The 24,844-nt window shown below is 36.1% G+C and overlaps 2 protein-coding genes across 4 annotated transcripts in view; one reads left to right on the top strand and one right to left on the bottom strand.

Annotated features, from left to right (window-relative positions):
• arv1 (ARV1 homolog, fatty acid homeostasis modulator) overlaps window positions 1-6,826 on the bottom strand; it is a 9,466-nt gene extending 2,640 nt beyond the window's left edge. For all 3 annotated transcript variants that reach the window (XR_001605524.1, XM_016242442.1, XM_016242443.1), the window contains exons 1-4: window positions 6,685-6,826; window positions 6,066-6,185; window positions 5,387-5,540; window positions 2,674-2,895 (exon numbers count right to left, since the gene is read on the bottom strand). Coding sequence is in view for 2 of the 3 variants with exons in the window: in XM_016242442.1 (XP_016097928.1) it covers window positions 2,674-2,895; window positions 5,387-5,540; window positions 6,066-6,185; window positions 6,685-6,780 (592 nt within the window). In the remaining variant the exon portion in view is untranslated. The remainder of the gene's footprint in view (window positions 1-2,673; window positions 2,896-5,386; window positions 5,541-6,065; window positions 6,186-6,684) is intronic.
• A 130-nt stretch (window positions 6,827-6,956) lies between these two features.
• On the top strand, window positions 6,957-24,844 carry ttc13 (tetratricopeptide repeat domain 13). Its single transcript, XM_016242431.1, has 16 exons — window positions 6,957-7,132; window positions 8,500-8,594; window positions 8,983-9,058; window positions 9,164-9,234; window positions 9,338-9,403; window positions 10,976-11,068; window positions 11,144-11,290; window positions 11,796-11,897; window positions 14,957-15,241; window positions 16,732-16,738; window positions 17,762-17,894; window positions 18,023-18,115; window positions 20,444-20,527; window positions 21,913-21,997; window positions 24,389-24,498; window positions 24,563-24,844. Exons 1-16 carry the CDS (start codon window positions 6,964-6,966, stop codon window positions 24,639-24,641), a joined length of 1,695 nt encoding a protein of 564 aa, XP_016097917.1. The 5' UTR covers window positions 6,957-6,963; the 3' UTR covers window positions 24,642-24,844.

Here is a 24,844-nt window from a genome sequence, read left to right as displayed (position 1 = left end):
GGTTTTTACTGTAGCATTTCTACAGTGTTTTACAGTTAAATTCACTGTAATTTTTTACAGTGTACATGTACTCGTCCTGATCGGTTAGGGCACGGATGTCATGGTTCGGTTCATGCAGTCAGATGATCAGAATGACGAGACGTAAAGAGACGATCTACGCACCGACCCAAAACATGAATGGAGCGTTCAGGATGCACGCAAGAGCTCGAAGAATCGCCTGCTTGCTTTAAATCAGCAATTTGAGAAAGTTTCGGGTTCTAGAGATGCACCGGTCGCTTGCTATAAATTGGAACTGGTTTTTAATTTTATTTTGGCCAATCTCTATTTCGGAATTGCACACAAACTGCATTGCAATCATTACCCAAAATGCAATTTGTGTGAAATTTTCATGAAGTCTGTAAAGAGGGGAAAATACTGTCCCAGGCAGATCAAGCTCACTGTTCGTGATGCTCGAAGTATAGGAAGAGAAATATGTGGGGGTTTATATGAATGCGTCTCTGAGAGGAACTGACCGTCTTCAGAAATGTTTCCATGGCATTTTCTTTTCCTCTTACCTGCATATTATGCATATTAAAGCTGCTTTATTTACAGCGGTAACCAAGGAAACGCTACATCTCTGCTGTTCCATAAGCGCCACCTGCTGTTAGAAAATAAATCTGCATTTTCATTCAGCCTGTCTGCTGTTTTTGTTTTGTGCAGTTGTCTTCTATAGCATAATTTCACAAATCTAAAGTCAGACCATTCTGTTTTTGCTTTAAATCTTAAGCTTATACAATCAAATTAAAAAACATGTATGTAGCACTACTGTCTGTTCAAAATGAATGAAAATACATTTGTTGTACCAAACTCGACCCCAAAAGTGAGGTACGTACTGAACCGTGATTTCAGTGTGCTGTTACACCCCTATTTAAAACACGTGCCAAGTCTGTAATGTACTCTTAGCATTAGTACACTTATTGACATATAGTCATGAGGGTTTGCAGGCGTTCTCTCTATTATATAATTTCATGTTTTATGTTTTTTCCCTTCATGTTGGTTGCACCACATGAAAAGAATAGCAAGTCACTGAAATAATACATTTAAAGGGTTAGTTCACCCAAAAATTCTGTCATTAATTACTCACCCTCAAGTCGTTCCAAACCCGTAATGAACCTCGTTCATCTTCTGAACACAAATTAAGATTTTTTGATGAAATCTGAGAGCTTTCTGACTCTGCATAGACAGCAACTCAACTGAAATGTTCCCAGGCCCAGAAAGATAGTAAGGACATCGTTAAAATTGTCCATGTGACATACGCACAAAAAGTATTCTTGTAGCTTCATAAAATTACGGTTGTCCCACTGATGCCACATTGACTATTTTAAATGATGTCCTTACTACCTTTCTGGGTCTTGAATGTGTCAGTTGTGTTGCTGTCTATGCAGGGTCAGAAAGCTCTCGGATTTCATCAAAAATATCTTAATTTGTGTTCAGAAGATGAACGAAGGTCTTAGGGGTTTGGAACGATACGAGGGCGAGTAATTAATGACAGAATTTTTGGGTGAACTAATGCGGAGCATCTTTTAGCAGCGTTTTTTTTTTTTGAATGTCTTGGTTAGCAAAATGAATTGCCATTAAAGTAATAGTTCGGCCAAAAATTAAAATCTGCTATAAAAAAAATAAAAAGGTATCACCCTGAGACCACCTAAGTTTGCAGTGAATGGGTGCCGTCAGAATGAGAGTCCAAACAGCTGATAAAAACATCACAGTAATCCACAAGCAACCCACACGACTTTAGTCCATCAATTAACATCTTGTGAAGTGAAAATCTGCATGTTTGTAAGAAACAAATACATCAATTTTAACTTTAAACCATTGCTTCTGGCCAAAATACTAGTCCATAATCCAAAATAACATTTCCTTCAGTGAAAAAGTCCACCCTCGCACAACAACATACCTCGACATATTTGTCTACACTTGTTTTGGAGTGTTTTTGCTTATAAACGGTGCTTGATCCGTGCATATTTCTCTCCTGATTCAGACTAGACGCCTTATTCACTGAAGCCATCCCAGTGATGGATTTGTTTATTACAAACATGCAGCTTGTGATTACTTGTGGATTATTATAATATTTTTATCAGCTGTTTGGACTCTCATTCTGACGGCACCCATTCACTGCAGAGCATCCTCTGGTGAGCAAGTGATGGAATGCTACATTTCTCCAAATCTGTTTTGATGCAGAATCAAACTCATCTACATCTTGGATCTCCTGAGGGTGAGCACATTTTCAGCTAACTTTTCATCCTTGTGTGAACTATTCCCTTAAATACACATGCATTTTGTTCCTTTTTTTAAAACAAATTTTGCATTAACTTGGTACCAGCATACTAGTATTCTTGATATTCCTAAAACAGTGCTGGTGAAACATCTGCACACACTCCAGGAACTGCTGAGGTTGGTTCGCACACGCAAACAAAGGCCCACTCAAAACAATACAATCCTCTGTGTGAACGCATGTGTGTGGGAAAGAAGGAGAGAGAGTGTTTACTTTGGTTCTGTAAGTGTGATGTGGACATTTCACTTTGCCTCTGGGTGTTTATGTGAATGAAAGAGAGTGTACGGATATCTTGCGCTGCCTGTGAGTGTGTTTAACGTGCATGCATTCCATAAAAGTAGGTGTTTGTTGATATTCACCTCTTATGGCTTGTGAATTGGAGGTCAGGACGAACAGCCGTATGAGGCTGAAGCAGAGCGGGGAGAAATTGTGCTCCCAGATGACAGCTGGAATTAGCAGCACTTTGCCGTAGCTGGAGAGCAGAAGCGCCTTCAACAGCGGAGTGAATTCTACAGAGGAACCAGAGCAGCACTGCGCCGTCCAGAGAATGAACAACACACCTATGCAGAACACGGCCAACTCTAGACATACACAAAGAACATGCTGTTATAGGGTGAATTTCTGCATTGTGACATTATTTTAATGACAATCACGCACATTATCTCCCAAATTCTCATTATGGTAAAGTACAAAAAATATTCTGTTTCTCATTACTGTATTGCAATATTTTGCATTACAGTAGTAAAAATCTATAAATTAGCTATATAAATATATTAGCTATAATGCATAATATAATACAGAAATTAAATTTTCAGTTGTATATTATATTAAATTGTAAGTGCATCTACATCATGGTAGTACTTGGATGAATCTCATGAAAATATGTCCAGGACATATTATTCATTTAGCAGACACTTTTATCAAAAGCGACTTAAAACATGAAGAACATTACAAACAAGTTCATACATATGTATATAATGCATTTAAAAAATAAAAATAAATAAACAATAATTTGCAAAATAAAAACAATATTAAGATTGTTTTTTAGCAGGGTGACTATTTTCATGACAGAAAATCATGTTGCATCCACATGTTTAATTTTGGATTTTTAAAAAAGTATTATTATTAGGGATGCACGATATATCGGCCACCATATCGGTATCGGCCGATAAATGCTGATTTTTTCTGTTATCGGTATCGGCCTGATAAGAAAATTTGGCCGATATCTTAAAGCCGATAAATAATGCATTATTTCCTTCAGAGACACTTCAGATGCGCGCTGTTCGTTTGCAGCCTTTTGTGCAATTGTACATTGTAATATTGTGTTTATTTGATGTATATCTGATTTATCTCATATAGAATGCGTTTGGTTAAGTTAAAAGAGCGCTTCAGTTTACCAGTGATCATCTTTAGCTCAGCACACGCAGCTCAAACAGCAGTGCACAACATTAATAACTATGATTGGGAATGTCGTGTATATAAAATTCTAATGAGAACATTATTATAATAAAACATTGTGAATTCTTTGGGTTTAGTTGCCATGTTTCAGCGCGTTGTTATGGGAAGAGCGCATCCACAACAGGATCACACATTCTGACTATAGCATGCAATAACTGCGTCATTTTGTACATATATAAGTTGTAATATTATGTTTATGTTGTATTAATATTAATCTCAGGATGCATTTCCTTGAGTTAAATAAGCTGCCAGCAAAACGCTTCAGTTTACCATGTTCATTCAGCTCTTCAGCTTCAGCACGCGCAGCTCAATGGCTGCTATTTAAAACAGTGGTATTCATTTGTTACTTTTTCAAAATCATTGATACATTATTAATAACAAGAACCACTTGTATTTTTGATTCTACACGTGTAATGATGTCCAGTGACTTGTTTGCATTATTTATGCATTATTTTATTTATTTGTAAGACTTTTTTATGACTAAATTTGGTAATGGGAAAGTAAAAATATTTTTAAAACGTACACCGTTCAAACTAGGCTGCTTATGTTGAAGTGTTTGGGATGTGGCTTTTAATGATGAGACCTTTTTTGTAATCAGGCTCTCAAAAAGTATATAACAATTTGGATATAGATTTATCGGCCAACATATCGGTTATCGGCTTTCAAAAATAAAGAATAATCGGTTATCGGTATCGGCCAAAATTTTCATATCGGTGCATCCCTAATTATTATTCAAGATATTCTCATTAATGTAATCAAATTCTTTCTATATTACAGTCAGAAAATAATGCAATGTGAAGGAGTGCAAGGAGAACAAATCCTACCATAAACACTACTGTTCAAAGATTTGGGCCGAGCAAGATTTTAAATTTTTTTTAGGAAGTTAATACTTATATTCAGAAATGATGCATTAAATTGATCAAAAAAGTGACAGTAAAGCTGTTACATGATAAATGTTGCTACAAAAAAAAACATTTCAAATAAATGCTGTTCTTTTGAATGTTCTATTCATTCAAGAATCTGGAAAAGAGAAACCGGCAAATTGTTTTCCACTGCGATTATGAAATGTTTCTTGATCATCAAATCATCATATTAGAATGCTTTCGGAATGATTATGTGACTCTGATGCTGAAGAAAATTCAGCTTTTTATCACAGGAATAAAGTACATTTTAAAATATATTCAAATAAATAAATACATAGAAAAAAAAGAGTTATTTTAAATTGTAATAATATTTCACAATATTCCTGTTTTTAATCAAATAAATGCTGCCTCAACATAAGAGACTTTCAAAAGCATTAAAATATCTCAATTGTTCTAACATTCGACCGCAAGCATAAGAGACTTCTTTACAATAAATAAATAAATCTTACCGACCTCAAACTCTTAGTTTATACACTTTTTTCCCCCTTTAGATTTAGCGATTTTGGGGCGAATAATGACCCAGGCATGTGGGAAGCTACAAAAACAGACCTCAAAGCCCTAAATCTTTCAGAATACCTTCATAAAAATGCATAACCTCTACACTTCGTCTTCACCCAGCAACTCAATTAGTTCACTTGACTAATTCCATCTAATTAGTCAGTGTCTGACTTCATTAAAAACAGTGATTTACCCAGTGCAGCCAGTGCAAACATGCAGTAAAACTCCCACTCTTTAGTGTACCGGATGATATCAGCGGGGTCATCGTTGGACTGGGACCCCTGCAGGAGGGCCCAGCGCAGATACGCCTCACACAGCAGACAGAACACACACAGTTTCCAGTGGATCTAGAGAGAGAGGAACAGAGGCTGCGTTCACAATACAACACTATTCACGCAGTCTGTATTCTGCATTTTTCTCTTTCCCAAAAGCTGTAAAGTCAAAAAGTTTCACTCACATTGATCTCAGTGTTGAAGAGGATATGTCTAAAGGCCTGGATTTTGCATAGAGTGGCATCTATCAGAATAATAACTGGATCGTATTCGATGTATTTGTCAACTGGCTTCTTGCATGAACTCTGCAGAGGGGGAAAAAGAAAACCCACATCAATTGTGAATGACAATTTATGTTCGCCAAAACACTGATTTTATAATTCTGTATATGCATATTTTTTTCATGAAATATTAGTTTTGGGTTTTATAACGTACTTACATTTTGCTGAAAGCCATTAAAAAGCCTATAATATATCTAGAGAGAGAGGAACAGAGGCTGCGTTCACAATACAACACTATTCACGCAGTCTGTATTCTGCACACACTCTGCATGCGCTTTTCTCTTTCCCAAAAGCTGTAAAGTCAAAAAGTTTCACTCACATTGATCTCAGTGTTGAAGAGGATATGTCTAAAGGCCTGGATTTTGCATAGAGTGGCATCTATCAGAATAATAACTGGATCGTATTCGATGTATTTGTCAACTGGCTTCTTGCATGAACTCTGCAGAGGGGGAAAAAGAAAACCCACATCAATTGTGAATGACAATTTATGTTCGCCAAAACACTGATTTTATAATTCTGTATATGCATATTTTTTTCATGAAATATTAGTTTTGGGTTTTATAACGTACTTACATTTTGCTGAAAGCCATTAAAAAGCCTATAATATATCTCAAATGCAGATATTTCGTGGAACTTAGCTTTACGGCGTCAGATAATATTTATTATTTATGTATTTATTGTTTAAAGGTCGCTGTCAATAACAGTCATTTGCAACATTACCGTTTTTTTTCCTTTCTTTTTTTTTCTGGGCAATAATGGTTAAATGTTTCATTTTTTCCCCCAACCAAAATATACATAAATACAGAAATTAAATGAACTGGAGAGTAAAATAGTGACAAACGGCCGTGCTCTTAGTATGTGCGTTACATCAGGCCTAAGTTGTGAGCATGCTAACCTGAACAGAACAGAGAACAAACTAAACTTTATGAAGCACTCACACATATGGTGATCTTCAGTATTCCGTTGCTGTAATCTCGATGCAGTTCGTTTGCATCTTCGTTACACTCGACGCATTTAAACAGTCCCGGTGCCATTCTTCATATGACAGCATGAAAACACTCCTACTGCTTCCTGAACCTCCATAAGTGGCGGGGCTGATCAGGCTGCTGACGGGAAATGTAGTTCTTTTTACCTCCGTCGCCACTAGGGATTCAGTTCCCCCAACTACATTACCCAGACTGCACCGTTCCTCACCTGCTCATTACATCACTCACAACATGGCACCTGCTGGCGGGGGTGTTGTGCTGGCGGCTCTGTCGCTGCTGTACTTATGCGGAGCTATTTTATCCAGCGAGTATTTCTCCACCTTGACTTTTTTCAACAGCGACCTTCACAAGCACGGCTGCAGCTCTCCGGCCGAGTGGGAGGAGTATGCACCGGACTGCGGTGAGTTTCTGCCACGTCCTGATGTAAATGTGTGTCTGATTCACACTCTTCCGCTTGCAGTGACACGCATCATGCATGCAGGACTGTAAAAATGCTTGCAGAATCTCAGATCATGCATGCAGGAACACTAAAAATGCTCGCAGAATCTCAGATCATGCATGCAGGACTGTAAAAATGCTTGCAGAATCTCAGATTATGCATGCAGGAACACTAAAAATGCTTGCAGAATCTCAGATCATGCATGCAGGACTGTAAAAATGCTTGCAGAATCTCAGATCATGCATGCAGGACTGTAAAAATGCTTGCAGAATCTCAGATCATGCATGCAGGACTGTAAAAATGCTCGCAGAATCTCAGATCATGCATGCAGGACTCTAAAAATGCTTGCAGAATCTCAGATCATGCATGCAGGAACACTAAAAATGCTTGCAGAATCTCAGGTCATGCATGCAGGACTGTAAAAATGCTTGCAGAATCTCAGATCATGCATGCAGGACTCTAAAAATGCTTGCAGAATGTCAGATCATGCATGCAGGACTCTAAAAATGCTTGCAGAATCTCAGATCATGCATGCAGGACTCTGATGTCTCATGCATGTTGCACAGCAACACGAAGGACAAGAACATTTGTATTGGGTGTCATTGAGTTCAAGATTGCTTTCAGCAGATGTAGCTTGGCATTACAATGGTGGTTTGGAAATGATCATGGTATTCTTTGAAGTAACTTTAATGAGTGCCATGAAAACACAAATAACAGGAGTCCACTGTTTTCAATAGTAACAATAACTGTAGGAAGTAACTATGGTATTGTGTTTCAAACTATTGCTGTTACCCTGGTGACTTGGTATTCTGTTTCAGATTGTGTTTTGATCCAAAGGAGCCTTGACATACAATCCTAGTAACCCATAATGAAAGAATCTAATGAACTCATGATGAGCACAAAAGAAAATATTTTGAGAAATGGAAACCAAATAGTTGGCGGTAGCCACTGACTTCCATTGTAGTTTTTTTCTTCTTCCCACACTAAGGAAATCAATGGCTACCATCAACTATCAATCATCCACTATAGCTTCTTTTGTGCTGGAAGGTGAGTAAATGATCTTTTTTTTTTTTTTTTTTTTGGGTGAACTATCCCTAATCCATGAACAAAACTGTGCATGGTAAAAACAATCCAGACTACATTTAATACAGATTCACTTACAGCGAGGATAACATGTTTTAACTTGTTATTCTATAAGCATTATATGATTTTGGTACTGTATCTGGTCGCCACTTGATTTGGGTTCTGCAGCAAACAACATTCATTGCGTTTAGTTCAAGCCAAAGTCATTTGGTTAGTCACATTTTTAAAAATCTTTGGTCCATCAGAGTCATCTATCCTGCAGTTGGAGGATCCGGACTGTGAAGAGGGGAGCAACCCGTCCTGCGAGTCCATCTTTTCACTCAATGCAGAGAAAATACTTGTGAGTTGCATTTGCATCATATTACACAATGTTAAAGGAATTGTTCAGGCCAAAATGAAAATTCCGTCATTATTTATTTACTCTCGTTTTGACTTACTTTCTTTGGAACTCAAAAGAGAAATGATGACAGGATTTTCATTTTCAGGTGAACGGTTCCTTCAACACCTGCTCTTTAGAAATTAGAACACTGTAAAACGACACATGAAGCGCGTCGAGCCAAAACCAAAACACTTCCTATCCAGCACAGAAAAGGTGTTTTGCTAGTCCTCTGTAAATTATGGGTCTCTTCACAGTGTTGTTGTTAACCACTGGTGGCTTGGACTGATTGCTGGAGGTTGACGGACTTCCTGACGTGTTTTTCTTTCTTTCTCTCTTTCTGTCGCCACAGAATCAGGCAAAGTTGTTTGTCGAACAGCGACGGTTTCCTTTCGCTGTGGAAAACCAAAATACCAATGAAGAGCTTGGTGTGTGTCGGCTGTGTTTCTCATTGTTTTGACTTTGGCAAGTGTGTATTTTGCACTTGTCTTTGGTTGATGTTCTCCGCTAACACGGTTTTGTGTTTATTTCAGCCATTGGCTATGTTCTCATTGGAAATGGCCTCTTTGATGAAGCTATCAAGCACTTCTCCTTACTGCTACAGGTCAGTTTTGTTGGGACTGAAGTAAAAGTAATGATAGTTGATTGTGTGGTAATGGTGAACTTGTTCTAAGCACTATCACAAAAGAGCTGTCCTCTATCACCAGGGAGATCCTGAGCTGGTGAGTGCCATCTATGGACGGGGAATAGCCTACGGCAAAAAGAGTCTGCAGGTCAGTCGTTTGCTTTACGCTGCCAGTCAAAAGTCTGGAATAATTAAAGGGGTCATATGATGCTATTTTAAAGATCATTATTTTGTGTATTTGGTGTAACAATATGTTGACATGCTTTAATGTTCAAAAAACACATTATTTTTCAACTTTTATAAAGAATATCTCTTTGGATTTGAGACGTTAGTCTTTGCAACTTTACAGATCTTCTTTATGCACCAAGAGCTTGTAACACTTCAAAGAGAAAGGAAAACTTGAAATCGCATCATATGAGCCCTTTAAGATTTTTTTCAATGTTTTTGAAAGAAGTCTCCTAAGACTGCATTTTTGATAAAAAAATATGTAAAAACAGTAATATTATAAAATAAAGTTGCAGTTCACAAGAACTGTTTAGTATTTTAATACATTTTAAAATTTAGGTTTTTCCTGTGATGGAAAAGCTGAATTTTCAGCAGCCATTGCTCCAGTCTTCAGTGTCACATGATAGGAAGTTTAGGGTTAAAAAACAAAAACATTTATAATGGTACAACAGATTTCACTATCACTTCTGACAGGCAGTTCACTCTCCTGTGATGTGACCCTGTCCCCCTCACACACACACACACACACACACACGCATGCGCAATGCTGAACTCATGCGTCATCCGCCCCGGAGCTGCTTCCGTGTACAACAGTGAGCGCAAGCTACATTAAAGTGATTATTACATTTTGAATATGGATATTTTTCTTACAAAAACACATCTATTCGCTACAGGAGGCCTTTGTTCACCCCCCGGAGCCGTGTGAGACACTTTTTTTTTATGGATGGGCGATTTTTATTTAAGTTCTTTTGGACTGAAGCATGCAACACCCGCTGAGTGCCATTAAACATCTTGAAAGATCAAAGACAATTTTGAATTTAACTCCGACTGGATTCGTCTGAAAGAAAAAAGACATATACACCTAGGATGACTCGGGGGTGAGTAAAATGCAGCCTCATTTTCATTTTTGGGTGAACTAACCCTTTAAGTAAGAAAGGTTTTCAAAATAGATAATAATAAGAAACATTATTAATAATTGAGCACAAATTGATTAATTGAGCAGAAAATCAGCATATTAGAATGATTTCTGAAGGATCAGGGTGTTGCTGTGCGGTTGCTAGGGTACTCGGGTTGGTTGCTAAGGGGTTGCTAGGGTACCCAGGGCAGTTGCTAGGGTGTTGCTATGCGGTCGTTCTGAAGGCACTGAAGCCTGGAGTAATGATGCTGAAAATTCAGCTTTGCATCACAGGAATAAATTACATTTTAAAATGTATTCAATCAGAAATTTGTTATTTTAAATAATATTTCACAATGTTACAGTTTTTCCTTTGTTTTCAAATCAGATAAATGCAGCCTTTGTGAACATAAAGGACTTTCAAAAACATTTAAATATCTTAATTATTCCAAACTTTTGAACAAGAGTGTGTGTGTATGTTGGTTTATCAAACACTACTAAATATTTTTGTAGCGTTTGTAGTCATAGCTGAACATATGATTGAAGGTAACTCTCTCTCTCTCTCTCTCTCTCTCTCTCTCTCTCTCTCTCTCTCTGAAGGACATAAAGAATGCAGACTTGGCTCTGTATGAGTTGAGCAGAGTGATCGCACTGGAGCCCAGCAGACCAGAAGTATACGAGCAGAGGGCGGAGGTGAGGAACGAGGGATTGACAAATTAAGACAGTTTATGAAGTGTTTAGTGGTAATGATGAAGCATGTGATTTCAGATTCTGTCTCCTCTGGGCCGCATCAGTGAAGCTCTGTCAGACCTGACTAAAGCCATACAACTGCAGCCTTCAGCCCGACTCTACAGACACCGAGGAACACTGCTCTTCATATCAGAGGTGCACAGACACAGCCATCTTATCTGTCAAGTAAACTTTGATTTTGACTTGAATAGATTGGTAAAGTGTTATTGTAATGTATAGATCTCTTCATTTAATGTCCTGAGTGGACAGATAGCGCAGAATCCAGTACTTTGAAAAATAATCTGTGTGATTGCATAAGGGTGAAATATTTCCCCACTGTTAAATATTTTCTGGTCATGCAGAAAAGTAACATCTGTGTGAGCTGTGCCTCATACATCGCTACACTATTGATAATTCATAACGGATTTTTTTTTTTTTTTACGCTAATGTGACATCTCTATTAGTTTTCCATGACCATTTTCTGACCCTACGAAGCAAACTGGCTGCTGTTGCTACTATACCTTTGAGACTTCAGTATTAATTAATCATGTCATTTTGTTTTGTTGCAAAACTTTTGTTGGACTAATGAAATTGTTGACTGTGTTCTGTTCCTGTCAGTCAATTTATGTTTTTATGTCCACCAAAGCTGCATTTATTTGATCAAAATACAGCGAAAAAAACTAGCTTCCAGAAAGCTCTGTTACTGGATCAGAACCACATCCAGTCTCTCCAGCTCCGAGGAATGATGCTGTACCACCACGGCAGCCTGCAGGAGGCCATAGGCAGCTTTAAGGTAAATCGATCATGTGCGTCCCAAATGGTGTTGTATTTACCTCTTTGTTGGCAGTAGTAATCCGTAAAAACAACATGAAGTAAAATAGATTTGAAGTAGACAGATTACTTAATGTATTGAATGTTAATATCATAACCCAATATGTTCCAATCAAAACAATTCTTGAAAGATCAAATCGAATCCTACTGTACATTATTTCCCAGTAAATATTCAGTTTTAATGGGAAGTACTGTATATTACATTGCAGTAAAATGAATATAAGGAAGAATACAGAAGAATTCATATCAGTTTTTATTAGGGCTGTCAAAAAAAAAAAATCAAATTTAAAATAAAAATCCACATTCGAATGCAAAAACGTTGCATTCGAATTTTAGGTGAGCGTTGGAGGTAGCCTTATCAGTGGCGCACGAGATGCGATGACGATGTAAGTGTCGTTGCATTATAAGTATTTGTTAGGCGCTGCTGCGTTGTTCATTAAAGATATTGCGGAAAAAGAGAACATCAATCGTGAGAAGATCTTGTTTACGTCAAAACTAAAACCAAGCCGTTCACACAGAACTCATATTTCGCGCATTTTCTAGATGGACATCTATCACCGTTGCACTCGCATCTCGCACAAAAGAACTGCATGTTTAGAAAGCCATGTCAAATTAATGCAAGTTCAACTTTGAAAAAAACATATATCGAGACTTTATGGGGTTTTTCCCCCCCATCCCACTGCATCTCATGTTTTTAAATGAAAAATGTACTCTGTGTGATTGGCTTTCCGCCCTTTGTATTAAACTATGCATACATGCATGATGCTGTTTTGTTTATAGTTGTTTAAGCAACTTAATTAATTATAATTGGTTTATAAACATTATTTTAAACATTATTTTCACAGATAGTCATGTTACCTTATGCTTTGAATAAACGTGCATTAGTAATATTTTGCTGATGCGCCCTTTTGTGGCCTCCGAAAAGAAGCCAAAAGCTTTTCTTCACCCTAACTGAAATTATGCATTTTAAATTCGAATATAATTCGAATTTTGATAATTAAGTACAAAATTCAAATGTAGTTTTTCAGCCATTTTGACAGCCCTAGTTCTTATAAGCTTTAGCAAAAATACAAGATCCACAAATCATTTCAGAATACCTTGAACGGTTGACTTAAATTTTTTTTCTACTAAGTGTTTTTACAAAGTGAGGGTCAACTCAAAATGATCTTATGTTGTAATTGACAGTATATGCTGCTAGTGGAGTTTAAGCAAAGTTCACCCAAAAATGAAACTTCTGTGATCATTTACTCGCCTTTATGTCACTCAAAACCCACAAGGCTTTCGTTCATCTTTGAAACACAATTGAAGATTTTTAATGAAACCTGAGAGATTTCTGTTCCTCCATCGAAATGTCCATTCCACCAAAACTTTGATGCTTCAAAAAGTTCATAAAGACAATGTAAAAGTAATCCATATGAATTAGGCTTGCCGCGATAGACGGTGTTGACGGTGACGGTGTTAAGCCGCGACACCGGTTACGTCACTTGCCCACCGCGTCACCGACCCCCACCATCGTTTTTATTTTTTATAGTAATAAAAATCATTTAGTTCAGTAAAAGAACAGACACTACAATTAAAAACTGAACGCGGCTGCTCAATGCAGTTGAACGACAGTTGCCGATTTCATTTCTCCAGTGAGAAGAGTGAGTCGAGCTGACTGACAAGAAGAGTGGAGACAGACTAGACGATCGCAGATGATTTCGTTTCGAAACGAGATGCAGAAGCGCCTGTTTGGCAAAAGTTTGGATTTGGAAAAGCCTGTTGACTTTTGACGTTTATCTAAGGTCATTTTGGACGTTTTTTTAAACATTCGTTTCTTATTTGATTGGTTCCACATTGTTTGCTGATTTTTACTTTGTTTAAACCGTGTCATTTATTTATTTTATTTGACATCAAGGTGTATGCCGTGCCTCCAAGCTTTCTTACTCGTTTTGCTAATAAACGTTCTACGTTTCTTATTTATTTGGTTATATATTATACATCTTTACTTAGCCTATTTCCAGTTTTGTATATTTAAACTTTGTTAGTTATTTTATATTAGGCATAGCCTGCCCTATAGCATGGTGTATTTGTATTTGTTTTGTTAATAAAGGTTCTATGTTTTATATATAGGCTAAAGTGAGTTTGACGTTGTATTTTGTTGTTGCATTCAAGCAATTGATGCCGACCTGCCGCTAATTCGAAAGTGAAAGTAAAATGCGCACGCCTCGTTTAAGCTATTTAAAAGCGAAGGGAAAAGAGGGAAAATTCAAACGAACTAAAAACGAACAATTGCTTTACGCCGAATTGCCGCTATTTGAAAGTGAAAGTAAAATGCGCAAGCCGCTTTTACAAGCTATTTAAAAGCGAAGGAAAGCGAGGAAAAGAGGGGAACGCCAACGGTGAATACACGGTGATACCGGTATTACCGGTGTTGTCACACGTCGATTAACCAGTGGGAAAATTTCCTCACCGTCACAACCCTAATATGAATATTTGAAAACATTGATTACCCCACATGCATAGATCGCATTGCATATGGTAAACAGAAGCTCAAAGCACTTGTTTGACACGTAAGAACCAATGAGGTTTGTTCTCGCAAAAAATGTTAATTTGTGTTTCTGAAGCCAAACAAAAGTCTAATGGGTTTGCAGCAACATGAGGATGCGTAAACTACAGAAGTAACATTTTTGGGTGAACTGTTACTTTAAATAATTTGTGTTTGTTTAAATGGATTCATCTGTGTTACTTATTTGGGAAGATCAAGTAGACTTTTTTTTTTTCAGTCAAGATGACCTGTGGAGAGTAGTGCAACTCCAAAGTCCTTCTTTACGATATCAATACCATTGATTTTTAAAAAGTCACTTACACACGATTGTGTTTTCCTCGTGTCGTTTTATTCAATTCTTGTATTGAATCTCAAAACGAACATGTTTTTGAGTTATTCTGGTCAGATGCTGACAGTTGTAGCTTGGATTGCACATTTGGTCTGCTGTCCTGTGGTTGTTTGTTTCACTAGTGTTTTATCATGTTGTCTTTCAGAGATGTCTGCAGCTGGAGCCCTATAATGAAGTGTGTCAGTACATGAAGGGTCTCAGTCATGTGGCCATGGGCCAGTTCTACGAGGGCATTAAAGCTCAGACGAAAGTCATGCTCAACGACCCTCTCTTGGGACAGAAAGCCAGCTCCGAGTATCTCAAAGTCAGATATCTCAGAGGTGAGAAATTAGAGCCATATAATAATTTCCACGTGGTCGTTAACAAGCATTACATAATGCTTAACATATCAGTAGTTCTCATTAGCTTCAGTATCTGTGTTAGCCAGATAGTTATTGTTATCTTGTTGACATAAATCAGCAAAATTTGCAACAGCATTTTCAGAAAGTTTAGAAACAAATTGCTCCATGAGTGTAAATTAAATCACACTGGTTCCGGTCCATCCTTATTGTTGAGCCCTGTAACGGAAGAGTAAATATTTGCTCTTATTTCAGATCTTTACTAAATTATCTAGCTAGATTTATTTATTTTTTTTTACTTTTAGAATTTTTTTTTTGTGTGCAAAATTTCAATACAAATGTAATGTTGTATATTATTACAATTTCACATTTAATATTAAATATATAAATCACTTCAGTGTCACATGATCCTTCATTAATCATTCTAATATGCTGCATTGATGTGCTTTGCCACAATTCTGTCTCTGAGCTCTTCAGGCAGTTCCTTTGACCTCATGATTCTCATTTGCTCTGACATGCACTGTGAGCTGTAAGGTCTTATATAGACAGATGTGTGGCTTTCCTAATCAAGTCCAATCAGTATAATCAAACACAGCTGGACTCAAATGAAGGTGTAGAACCATCTCAAGGATGATCAGAAGAAATGGACAGCACCTGAGTTAAATATATGAGTGTCACAGCAAAGGGTCTGAATACTTAGGACCATGTGATATTTCAGTTTTTCTTTTTTAATAAATCTGCAAAAATGTCAACAATTCTGTGTTTTTCTGTCAATATGGGGTGCTGTGTGTACATTAATGAGGAAAAAAAATTAATTTAAATGATTTTAGCAAATGGCTGCAATATAACAAAGAGTGAAAAATGTAAGGGGGTCTGAATACTTTCCGTACCCACTGTACATATACATATAGTGCATATACTTACTTGCTGGCAACCTGCCAAAATAAAACCTTGCTGATTTTAGTTATGAAAATTCATTAAAAATAGTTAATATTAGCATTGTATTTTTAAGTGTACTATAAAAAAATAACTGTATTTTTATTTTACACTTATTTTTAAATATAATAGTGGTATCACACTGATTATTTTATTTATTTGATCAAAATACAAAATAAATAAATGCAAAATACTATTATCACTATTAATAATCAGTTTATTGTTATAGTTATATTTAATGAGTCAAACTATGTGCAGTGCGAGTACCAAAACAAAATCTCCAGGTGCTCTCATGAGAACCAGACTGAAAAACGTGTGCACCCCTCTATATATCAAATATCAATTGGTACAAAAAAAAAAACACACACACTCACACTTGAATACATGTTAGTGTACACAATCATTATTTTACGTTAAGTTTTTTAGTATAATTTTTAATGTTACATTTTTTTTCTGTAGATCAGAGCTCTTTAAAATCACTAAATAATTAAGTGATACAGATATTTAATGAAAAGTTTAAAATAAAGCACTAAATAAGGATAAATTGATAACACATTTTCTTTGCACCTTGAATGCTTAAACAATTATTAGTTTTTAAATATAATTTTCCAGGTTTCTTTTCTTTCTTTCTTTCTTTTCATTTAAGGGAAACAGTGCAGTCTTACCACTTATTACACAACATTTCACCACACAAATAATCTTGGCGATAAAAAGATTTTGATTTAAGACAAAACTGTTTTAAAATCTTACCAGTGTGTTAGTTATATCTTATAATCCATTACAATGTACAAAACAATCGTGGCAAAATGGCTGCGTTTGTATTAAACGAGAGAGCGAGTCTGCGATACCAGGATGACATAATTAAATAACTGTACACATAATATTGAATTGAGTTTTAATATTTTATTAGCGAACCAAATGCAAAGCTTCCACCAAGAATAAACAGTTCCTAGTACGCGTATAGCGCCGACTTCAGTTACCCGGATGAGCCTGTGTTATCAGCTTTTACCGGTTGTTATTGAGGGATAACAGACCTCGGAATGTCGCGACTGACCAATCAGAATCAAGTATTCCACAGAGCCGTGTAATCATTTATAAATATCACTAAATCTTTAGGAGTTGCACCACATGATATTTTTTGTAACCTGAACTATCATTGTCATTAACATTGTCTTGTCATCAAAAGGTAAAATAATAATAATTAAAAAATATTTATATATTGACACACAGTCATGAGGGTCTACATGAGGCTCCTCAAACTATGGTACCATTTCCTGTTTTAGGTTGTTTTTTTCTGCATGTAGATTAGACCACAAGTGTTTGTTGATAGCACTAGATAACTTTGATTTTATTTAAGTAATAAGCAGTGGTTTTAATGATTTTTTATTCAGTTTTATTGACTTTTTGTTTTTCTTAGAAATAATAATAATAAAGTCGAATGCCAAACTACTTAATATGGTTTTCATCTTTTCATTTAAATTACACTTTTTTTTTCATTATTATATCAAAACAGTTCAATTTTTGACTTTGTTTCCAACTAAATTTCAAGAAATCGAAATGAATTGTAATTCAAAAATAAAAAGCATATTCATCGTAGAAGAGGTGCATTCAAGTCATCATATTTTTGAATTGCATTTTTAATGTTGTCTTGTGTTTTTATTGTGTGTTTTGTGTAGCGATGGGATTGGCCACCTTAGAGGTGATGCAGGCCATGCAGCGCACCTGGAGTAACTCGAAGGTTCGAGTCAACGGAAAGACCAGACAGCTGCAGTGGAGAGACATGTTTGACATTGCAGTGAAATGGAGAAGGTCAGATTCCAGCCAGCATTCCTGAGCTCTTCTCACGGCTCTGTGGAGGGTGTTACCAAGGCTTGATGACTGATCTTTACTGTTGTGTGTGTGTGTGTGTGTGTGTGTGTGTTCACGGGTGTGAGCAGGATTGCAGATCCAGACCAGCCTGTGCTGTGGTTGGATCAGATGCCTGCCAGGAGTCTTAGCAGAGGATTTAACAACCACATTAACCTCATCAGGTGCTGTATCTGCCCTCAATGTACAGAGTCATTTGCTCTGTAAAGCTGCCAGTCCTAATCGCTTCAGAACCTTTTGACTTTTAAGGGTTGATGATAACTATAACCATGAAGTTTTAGTAATTATCTAAAGTCTCCACACCACAACTGTATTGAAAATGACACGAAGAACAATATTGTTGAAATCACTTTTACAACACTTTTTTTTTCTGCTGATGATGAAAAATACTGAAAGCCAATTAGAATCCACCCGAGTTTAAGAGCTTGCAGTAAATTTTGTGTTTGATCCGTAGTACAGTGTGTAAAATAAAACCAAAATTGCAATTTAGCTTAGTGTGATTATCAAATCACAAATGCTCCAATTTAATGAAATGAGTATATGCACAGATTGGCTCGGTTCACAGTAAATGCTAATCCACCCCAACTCCAGTTTGGTTCCGTTTACATGCCTTTGGGGAAAAAATAGAAGCTTTAAAGGCTGGTTTTCCATCAAAATAATGTTACAGTTGTAATTTAAAATAATCATATTTTATTATATTTGAATATATATTTTATTTTACAGTGAAATATCACAATAGTAATTTCGTAGTAGTAATAATAATGATAATTATTATTATTATTATTATTTTATCAGAATCCGAATCAGAAAGAGCTTTATTGCCACACAAGGAAATCGTCTTGGTGCCAGGAGCTTCCGGTGCAGAAAGTACAAACATAGTGCAGACATACATATAATTTAAAGGTCCCATATTGTCAAAACTGAAAAACGGAGGTCTATGTGCTATGTAACTACCATATAAGTTTCAAAACAGTCAGTCCACAGTAAAATGCACACAGCCTGCATAAAGTAGCTGTGATTTTTCACAAACCGTTGTGACTTCCGTAAAAAGCTGACGTCAGAACTACACAGTCACCACCTTCAGTCACCACCCGAGCACCGCCCACCGTCCCACTCTCCTTTTGCCAAACCCCCAGACAACATCGCGTCCATGCCATTGCTGAGCAACGACAACACGGAAACATGTCGAAAAGGTTAACTTTCGATCTGACAGGATTGTTACTCTGAGGTGGATCACATCTAACATGTAAAGTAAAGACAAACTCACCGTGTCTGTCTAGTCATGATGAAGATGTATATACATTTCAATTTCAGCAGGCAACTATTTTTACAGCTACATTATTGTTCCAGCCACAATTAATCACAACAATGTATATACAATTACAAATGATTATATATAAATCGTCAGTTTGTTGTTTTACACACATGCACACAGACATTATTTCATACACGACAGTCGTGAGATGCAAGAAACATAGACATATGGCAAGAAATCTGTAGACGCGCCCATAACAACGAAAGACAATACTTTATTGAACCTTTTCTGATAAGAAGTGTGCGCTGCAAACGCGAGCATTTTTGACGATCGTTTCTGTCCAGTCTGCTCGTTTTATCGCGTTTAACCACAGCTGTCGTCGGTTTTTTGTCTAATTTGAGGCTGTATTATGTAGATTCTGGCACCCAACATCACAACAAGATGATATTTTGAGCTCCTTATGTAGCCGAATCTGCGCTGGTTTGAATGGGCCGCCTCCAGTTTCCCCTTTGTTTTGCTGCCTCCAGCTAGTGCTCGGCTGACCCTAGTTACCTGTGGTTGGCCTGGCCGTGCGTCACTCAAAAAAACAACAGGCCGATCAGAAGAGAGGCTCATGAATATTAATTAGACAGGCCAAAATCGACCTGTTCTCAGCAAAGCTCCTGAGAGAGGAGCTGTAAAAATCTATTGAGATGGTTTTTGGTACTTATACCGCAAATATATATTCATAAGGACATCACAACCTAAAATAAAACTCCAAAAAGGTGTAAAATATGTGACCTTGAAGGTAATAAAAACACTAATAATAAAGAGAATAGACACTAACAATATAGCCAAATTGATGTATAATCCCAAAATGTTGACCACCTTGTGCAGCCCTACAAACAAGCATGATGAACCTTGCAATTTTGAAAAATACTTTAATAGTACAGAGAAGCCTTGATACCATACTGATATTAGATATTACTGATATTGTCTATACCAACATTGGTATCATTAATGACGATTCTGTACAGAGAAGATACAGCCAATTTCACACTTCGAGCGTTAGCAGAGTGCGAATCGTTTTACTTCCTGTCAGAACACTTTCTTATTGAAACATTGAGGTAAGCATTTTCTGTAAAGCTGCTTTGAAACTGTAATATGCGCTGCTCATGCTTGTGGTGTGAAACAGGCCTAAAACTCTATTGCTGTATCTGTTTTCTAGCGTTTTAATGGGTTTTCTGTTATTTCTCAGAGGGCAGATCATTAATATCAGATATCTGGAGTATTTCAGAAGTATTCTCGGCTTCGTAAAGGAAAGAATACTGGTTTATCATGGGTGAGTCTCTTTTGTGTGTCTGTGCGTGTGATTTTAATATTTGTTTAAAAATATTATACTGACAAGCTTCACACATTTGTTTTATTCGTTTTTTTCATTTACTCATTAAATAACACACACCTCATTAATTCACAGCTCTCTTCATGTACGCAGAAAATTATTAAACAGAACATTTTCAACACTGATAGTAATAAATGTTTCTTGAGCAGCAAATCAGCATATTAGAATGATTTCGGAAGGATCATGTGGCACTGAAGACTGGAGAAATGATGCTGAAAATTCAGCTTTACCATCACAGGAATACATTACATTTGAAAATATATTCAAATTAAAAACAATTATTTTACATTGTAATCATATTTCAGAATGTTACTGTTTTTACTGTATTTTTGATCAAATAAATGCATACTTGATGAGCAAATGAGACTTCCTTCAAAAAAACGTCAAAAAAGCTTACTGTTCTCAAAAGTTTATTTTATACCCTGTACATTCAAACACTTCACCCGTTCAGTTAAAGGGGTCATATGATGCAATTAAAATTTTTCCTTTCTCTTTGGAGTGTTACAAGCTCTTGGTGCATAAAGAAGATCTGTAAAGTTGCAAAAACTAAAGTCTCAAATCCAAAGAGATATTCTTTATAAAAGTTAAGAATCAACCACGCCTACCTAAAACGCCTCGTTCTAACACACCCCCACATATCTACATCACTATGTGGGAAGATTTGCGTAACGCCGCCCAAATGTTCACGCAAAGAAGGCGTGACTTTTATTCTCGCTGTAGTATTGTTGTTGCCGCCGCCATGTCGTGAAGGCGCTGTGTGTTTCGTTGTGAGCTTCGTCATGCCTGGAGCTGATCCGTGCTGGTCGCTGAGGAAATACTTCAACTTCGCACTGAGGATCACCGGATCGGCTTTCACCGTGGACGAAGCAGAGTCCAGCCCGGGGACATCACATGTGGTTGCCGTAGGCATCACAGTATGGTAAGGGACGTAACATTTCCGTCACACGCTTGAGGAATTCGGCCAATCACAACGCACTGGATAGCTGGCCAATCACAGCACACCTAGCTTTTTCAGACCGATGAGCTTTGTAAAAATCGACGCGTTTCAGAAAGGCGGGGCATAGAGGAGAAACAATAATGTACAGTATGTGGAAAATAATGTGTTTTTTTAACCTTAAACCGCATAAACACATTTCATTACACCAAGTAATGTTCTTTTTAGCAGCATCATTTGACCCCTTTAAAAACTTAGTTTGTTCATTCATTATTTTCTTCAAACACCTTATTTTTTTCATACATGCATTCACTCACATAGAGTTGATCTTTTCTTCATTGTCCATTTATGAATACACTTTATTTTCCTGCGTGTGTGTTCTCTCCATCAGGGCGTATAACCCACGGGGGCTTCAGGACGTAAAGCAGGCTCTGGAAAATGTGAATAAAGTGGAGGATCTGCTGCCCATCATGAAGGTAACATGAGTGTTAAACATGACAATCAGTGTTTTTAATCATTTAATTATTATTAATCTTTATTAATCATTAACCGGATAATTTGTGTGCTGAACGAAATGAAACAAATCTTTCTGGTTAGACAAGCTCAGCGACTGTTTCTAGGTCTAGACGTGTCTTTCTCACCCTAAAAGTTGACCAGCGATTAATGTCTGAGATAAATTCAGTTTTCTTTTGTTTTTGTTTTTTGGCTATAAGAATCTAAAAAAATATTAATACAAGAATTATTAGTGCTCAAGAAACATACTATTATTATCAATGTTGAAAACTGTTTTTGCTACATAATATTTTTATGAAAACCATGATAGGCATTTGTGACCCTGGAGCACAAAAGCAGTCTTAAGTCGCTGGGGTATATCTGTAGCAATAGCCAAAAATACATTGTATGGGTCAAAATAATTTTTATTTTATGCCAAAAATCATTAGGATATTAAGTAAAGATCATGTTCCATGAAGATATTTTGTAAATTTCCTACTGTAAATATATCAAAACTTAATTTTTGATTAGTAATATGCATTGCTAAGAACTTTATTTGGACAACTTTAAAGGCGATTTTCTCAATATTTAGATTTTTTTGCACCCTCAGATTCCAGATTTTCAAATAGTTGTATCTCGGCCAAATATTGTCCTATCCTAACAAACCATACATCAATGGAAAGCTTATTTATCAGATGCATAAATCTCAATTTCAAAAAATTTACCCTTAAGACTCGTTTTGTGGTCCAGGGTCACAGTTATTTGAAACAGAAATATTTTGTAGCATTATTAATGTATTTACTGTCATTTGTTTTATCCATTTAATGTGTCCTTGCTGGCTTTTTTTAAAGCATTTGAATGGTATTGTAGCACCGTTTTTACGAAACATTTAATCAACTAAAGCTCTTTTCAAATTTGTTATAACAACATTTTTAACATTGTTTCAACATAATAAAAATAAATGTTTCTTGAGCAGCAAATCAGCATATTACAATGATTTCTGAAGATCATGTGACACTGAAGACTGGAGTAATGATGCTGAAAATTCAGCTTTGATCACAGGAATAAATTACATTTTAAAATGTATGAAAATGGAAAACACTGCTTGTAAATTTATTTATTTTATTTATTTAGTCATTTATCAGGCGCTTTTATCCAAAGCGACTTACAAATGAGGACAACAGAAGCAATCAATTGAAGTATTAAAACAACTAAAAACAGATCCAAAACTAAAAGCTAAAACTTTATAAATATTACCTTTACACATTTTAAAAATAAAGAGATTAAATAAATGACAAATGCATACAACAAAATTTCAAAACTTAACATTTAAATGAAAAACTAAAAATAAAGCTAAAAACAATTCAAAATATTAAAGAACAAAAGGTATAAGAGTATAATAATGATTCTAACATAACACTAAGCCAAACACAAAAAAAAAACAACTACATATGTGTATGTACAACCACACACACACATACATATATACCGTATATGTACATACACATTTATAAATTCAATATATATATTATTTCATTTCCATTTAGTTTGTTGAAGTATTAAAATAACTCAAATTAAATAAAACTAAAAGACCTATACAGACATAATAAATTCAAACATAATGTAACTCAAATTAAAATAAATAATAAATACAAATAACACAAATCAAATGACAGAAGTTTATCAGTAATCCTAAAAAATAACACTGCCAAACACACATGCTAAAAAACAACAACTTACTGACACATAGTAAGAAACGGTTATAAAAAAACTGAAACAAGTAATAGGAAAGAGGAGAAATAAAAAGCGATACTTATTGTAAATTGTAATCATATTTCAAAATATTACACTTTTTACTGTAAATTAATCAAATAAATGCAGCCTTGGTATAAGGATAAGAAACTTCTTTCAGAAACAATAAAAAAAAGTGTGTTAAACTGTATAAATAATTCCATTATAAATGTTTAAATCTTTCATTGATTTTATTTCGATCTCCCTTTCTTGTACACCATTCATACTGTATATTTCATATGATAATCAAAATGATCTTTGTTCACAGAGAACTATAATAAGTGCTAGTCAGAGAAACAGCTTCATGTGTAACAGCCTGTACACATGACAGTTATGAGTGTGTAATCTAGGATTAGGCCAGATCTGTGAGTAATGATATGAAGAGAGCCTTTGATAAACACATGTGCAATGAATGCTAATCGTTTTATTTGCCGGCTCATAATTATGCCTTGACATTTGACACTTGCATTCGTGTTTAATAATAGACATATTTATTTAAGACCATATGCATGTTCTCATAAAGCGCATGAAGAAAGACTGAATGTTTCTCTGATGTGCTTCTGTGTGTGTTTGTATATCTGAAGCAGTTCAACAGTAAAACCAGAGATGGCTTCACAGTCAATTCTAAAGTGCCCAGTCTGAAGGATCCTGGGAAAGAATACGACGGATTCACCATCACCATCACCGGAGATCGGTGAGAACTGAACTATTCTGAAATATCGTGCCTTCACAGTTCATGTTCTTCGGTGTATTTTCAGTGTGTGGGATGAAGCAGGCCATGTTTTTCATTCTCACGGCTTCCATATGCAGGTGTGTGAAAGGCCTTCTGCTGATTAATATGATGATTAATTTGGTGCTTTAGAGAACAGATTGCATAAAGATTCTGTTTTTCAGACATGCTTAATCGCACACAATTATGAGAGGTTTGTGTGCCTGGTTATTATCTATATAGCTGTATGTGTTTCATGATATCTATCTGTTTTTCTCTAAATGAACACACGCAAGCATGCTCCATGCACCACTATAATGATAGATGATAA

This window comes from Sinocyclocheilus grahami, unplaced genomic scaffold (genome assembly GCF_001515645.1).
Source record: "Sinocyclocheilus grahami isolate Dianchi unplaced genomic scaffold, SAMN03320097.WGS_v1.1 scaffold658.1, whole genome shotgun sequence".
Lineage (NCBI taxonomy): Eukaryota > Metazoa > Chordata > Actinopteri > Cypriniformes > Cyprinidae > Sinocyclocheilus > Sinocyclocheilus grahami.
This window is presented reverse-complemented; position numbering and strand designations above follow the sequence as displayed.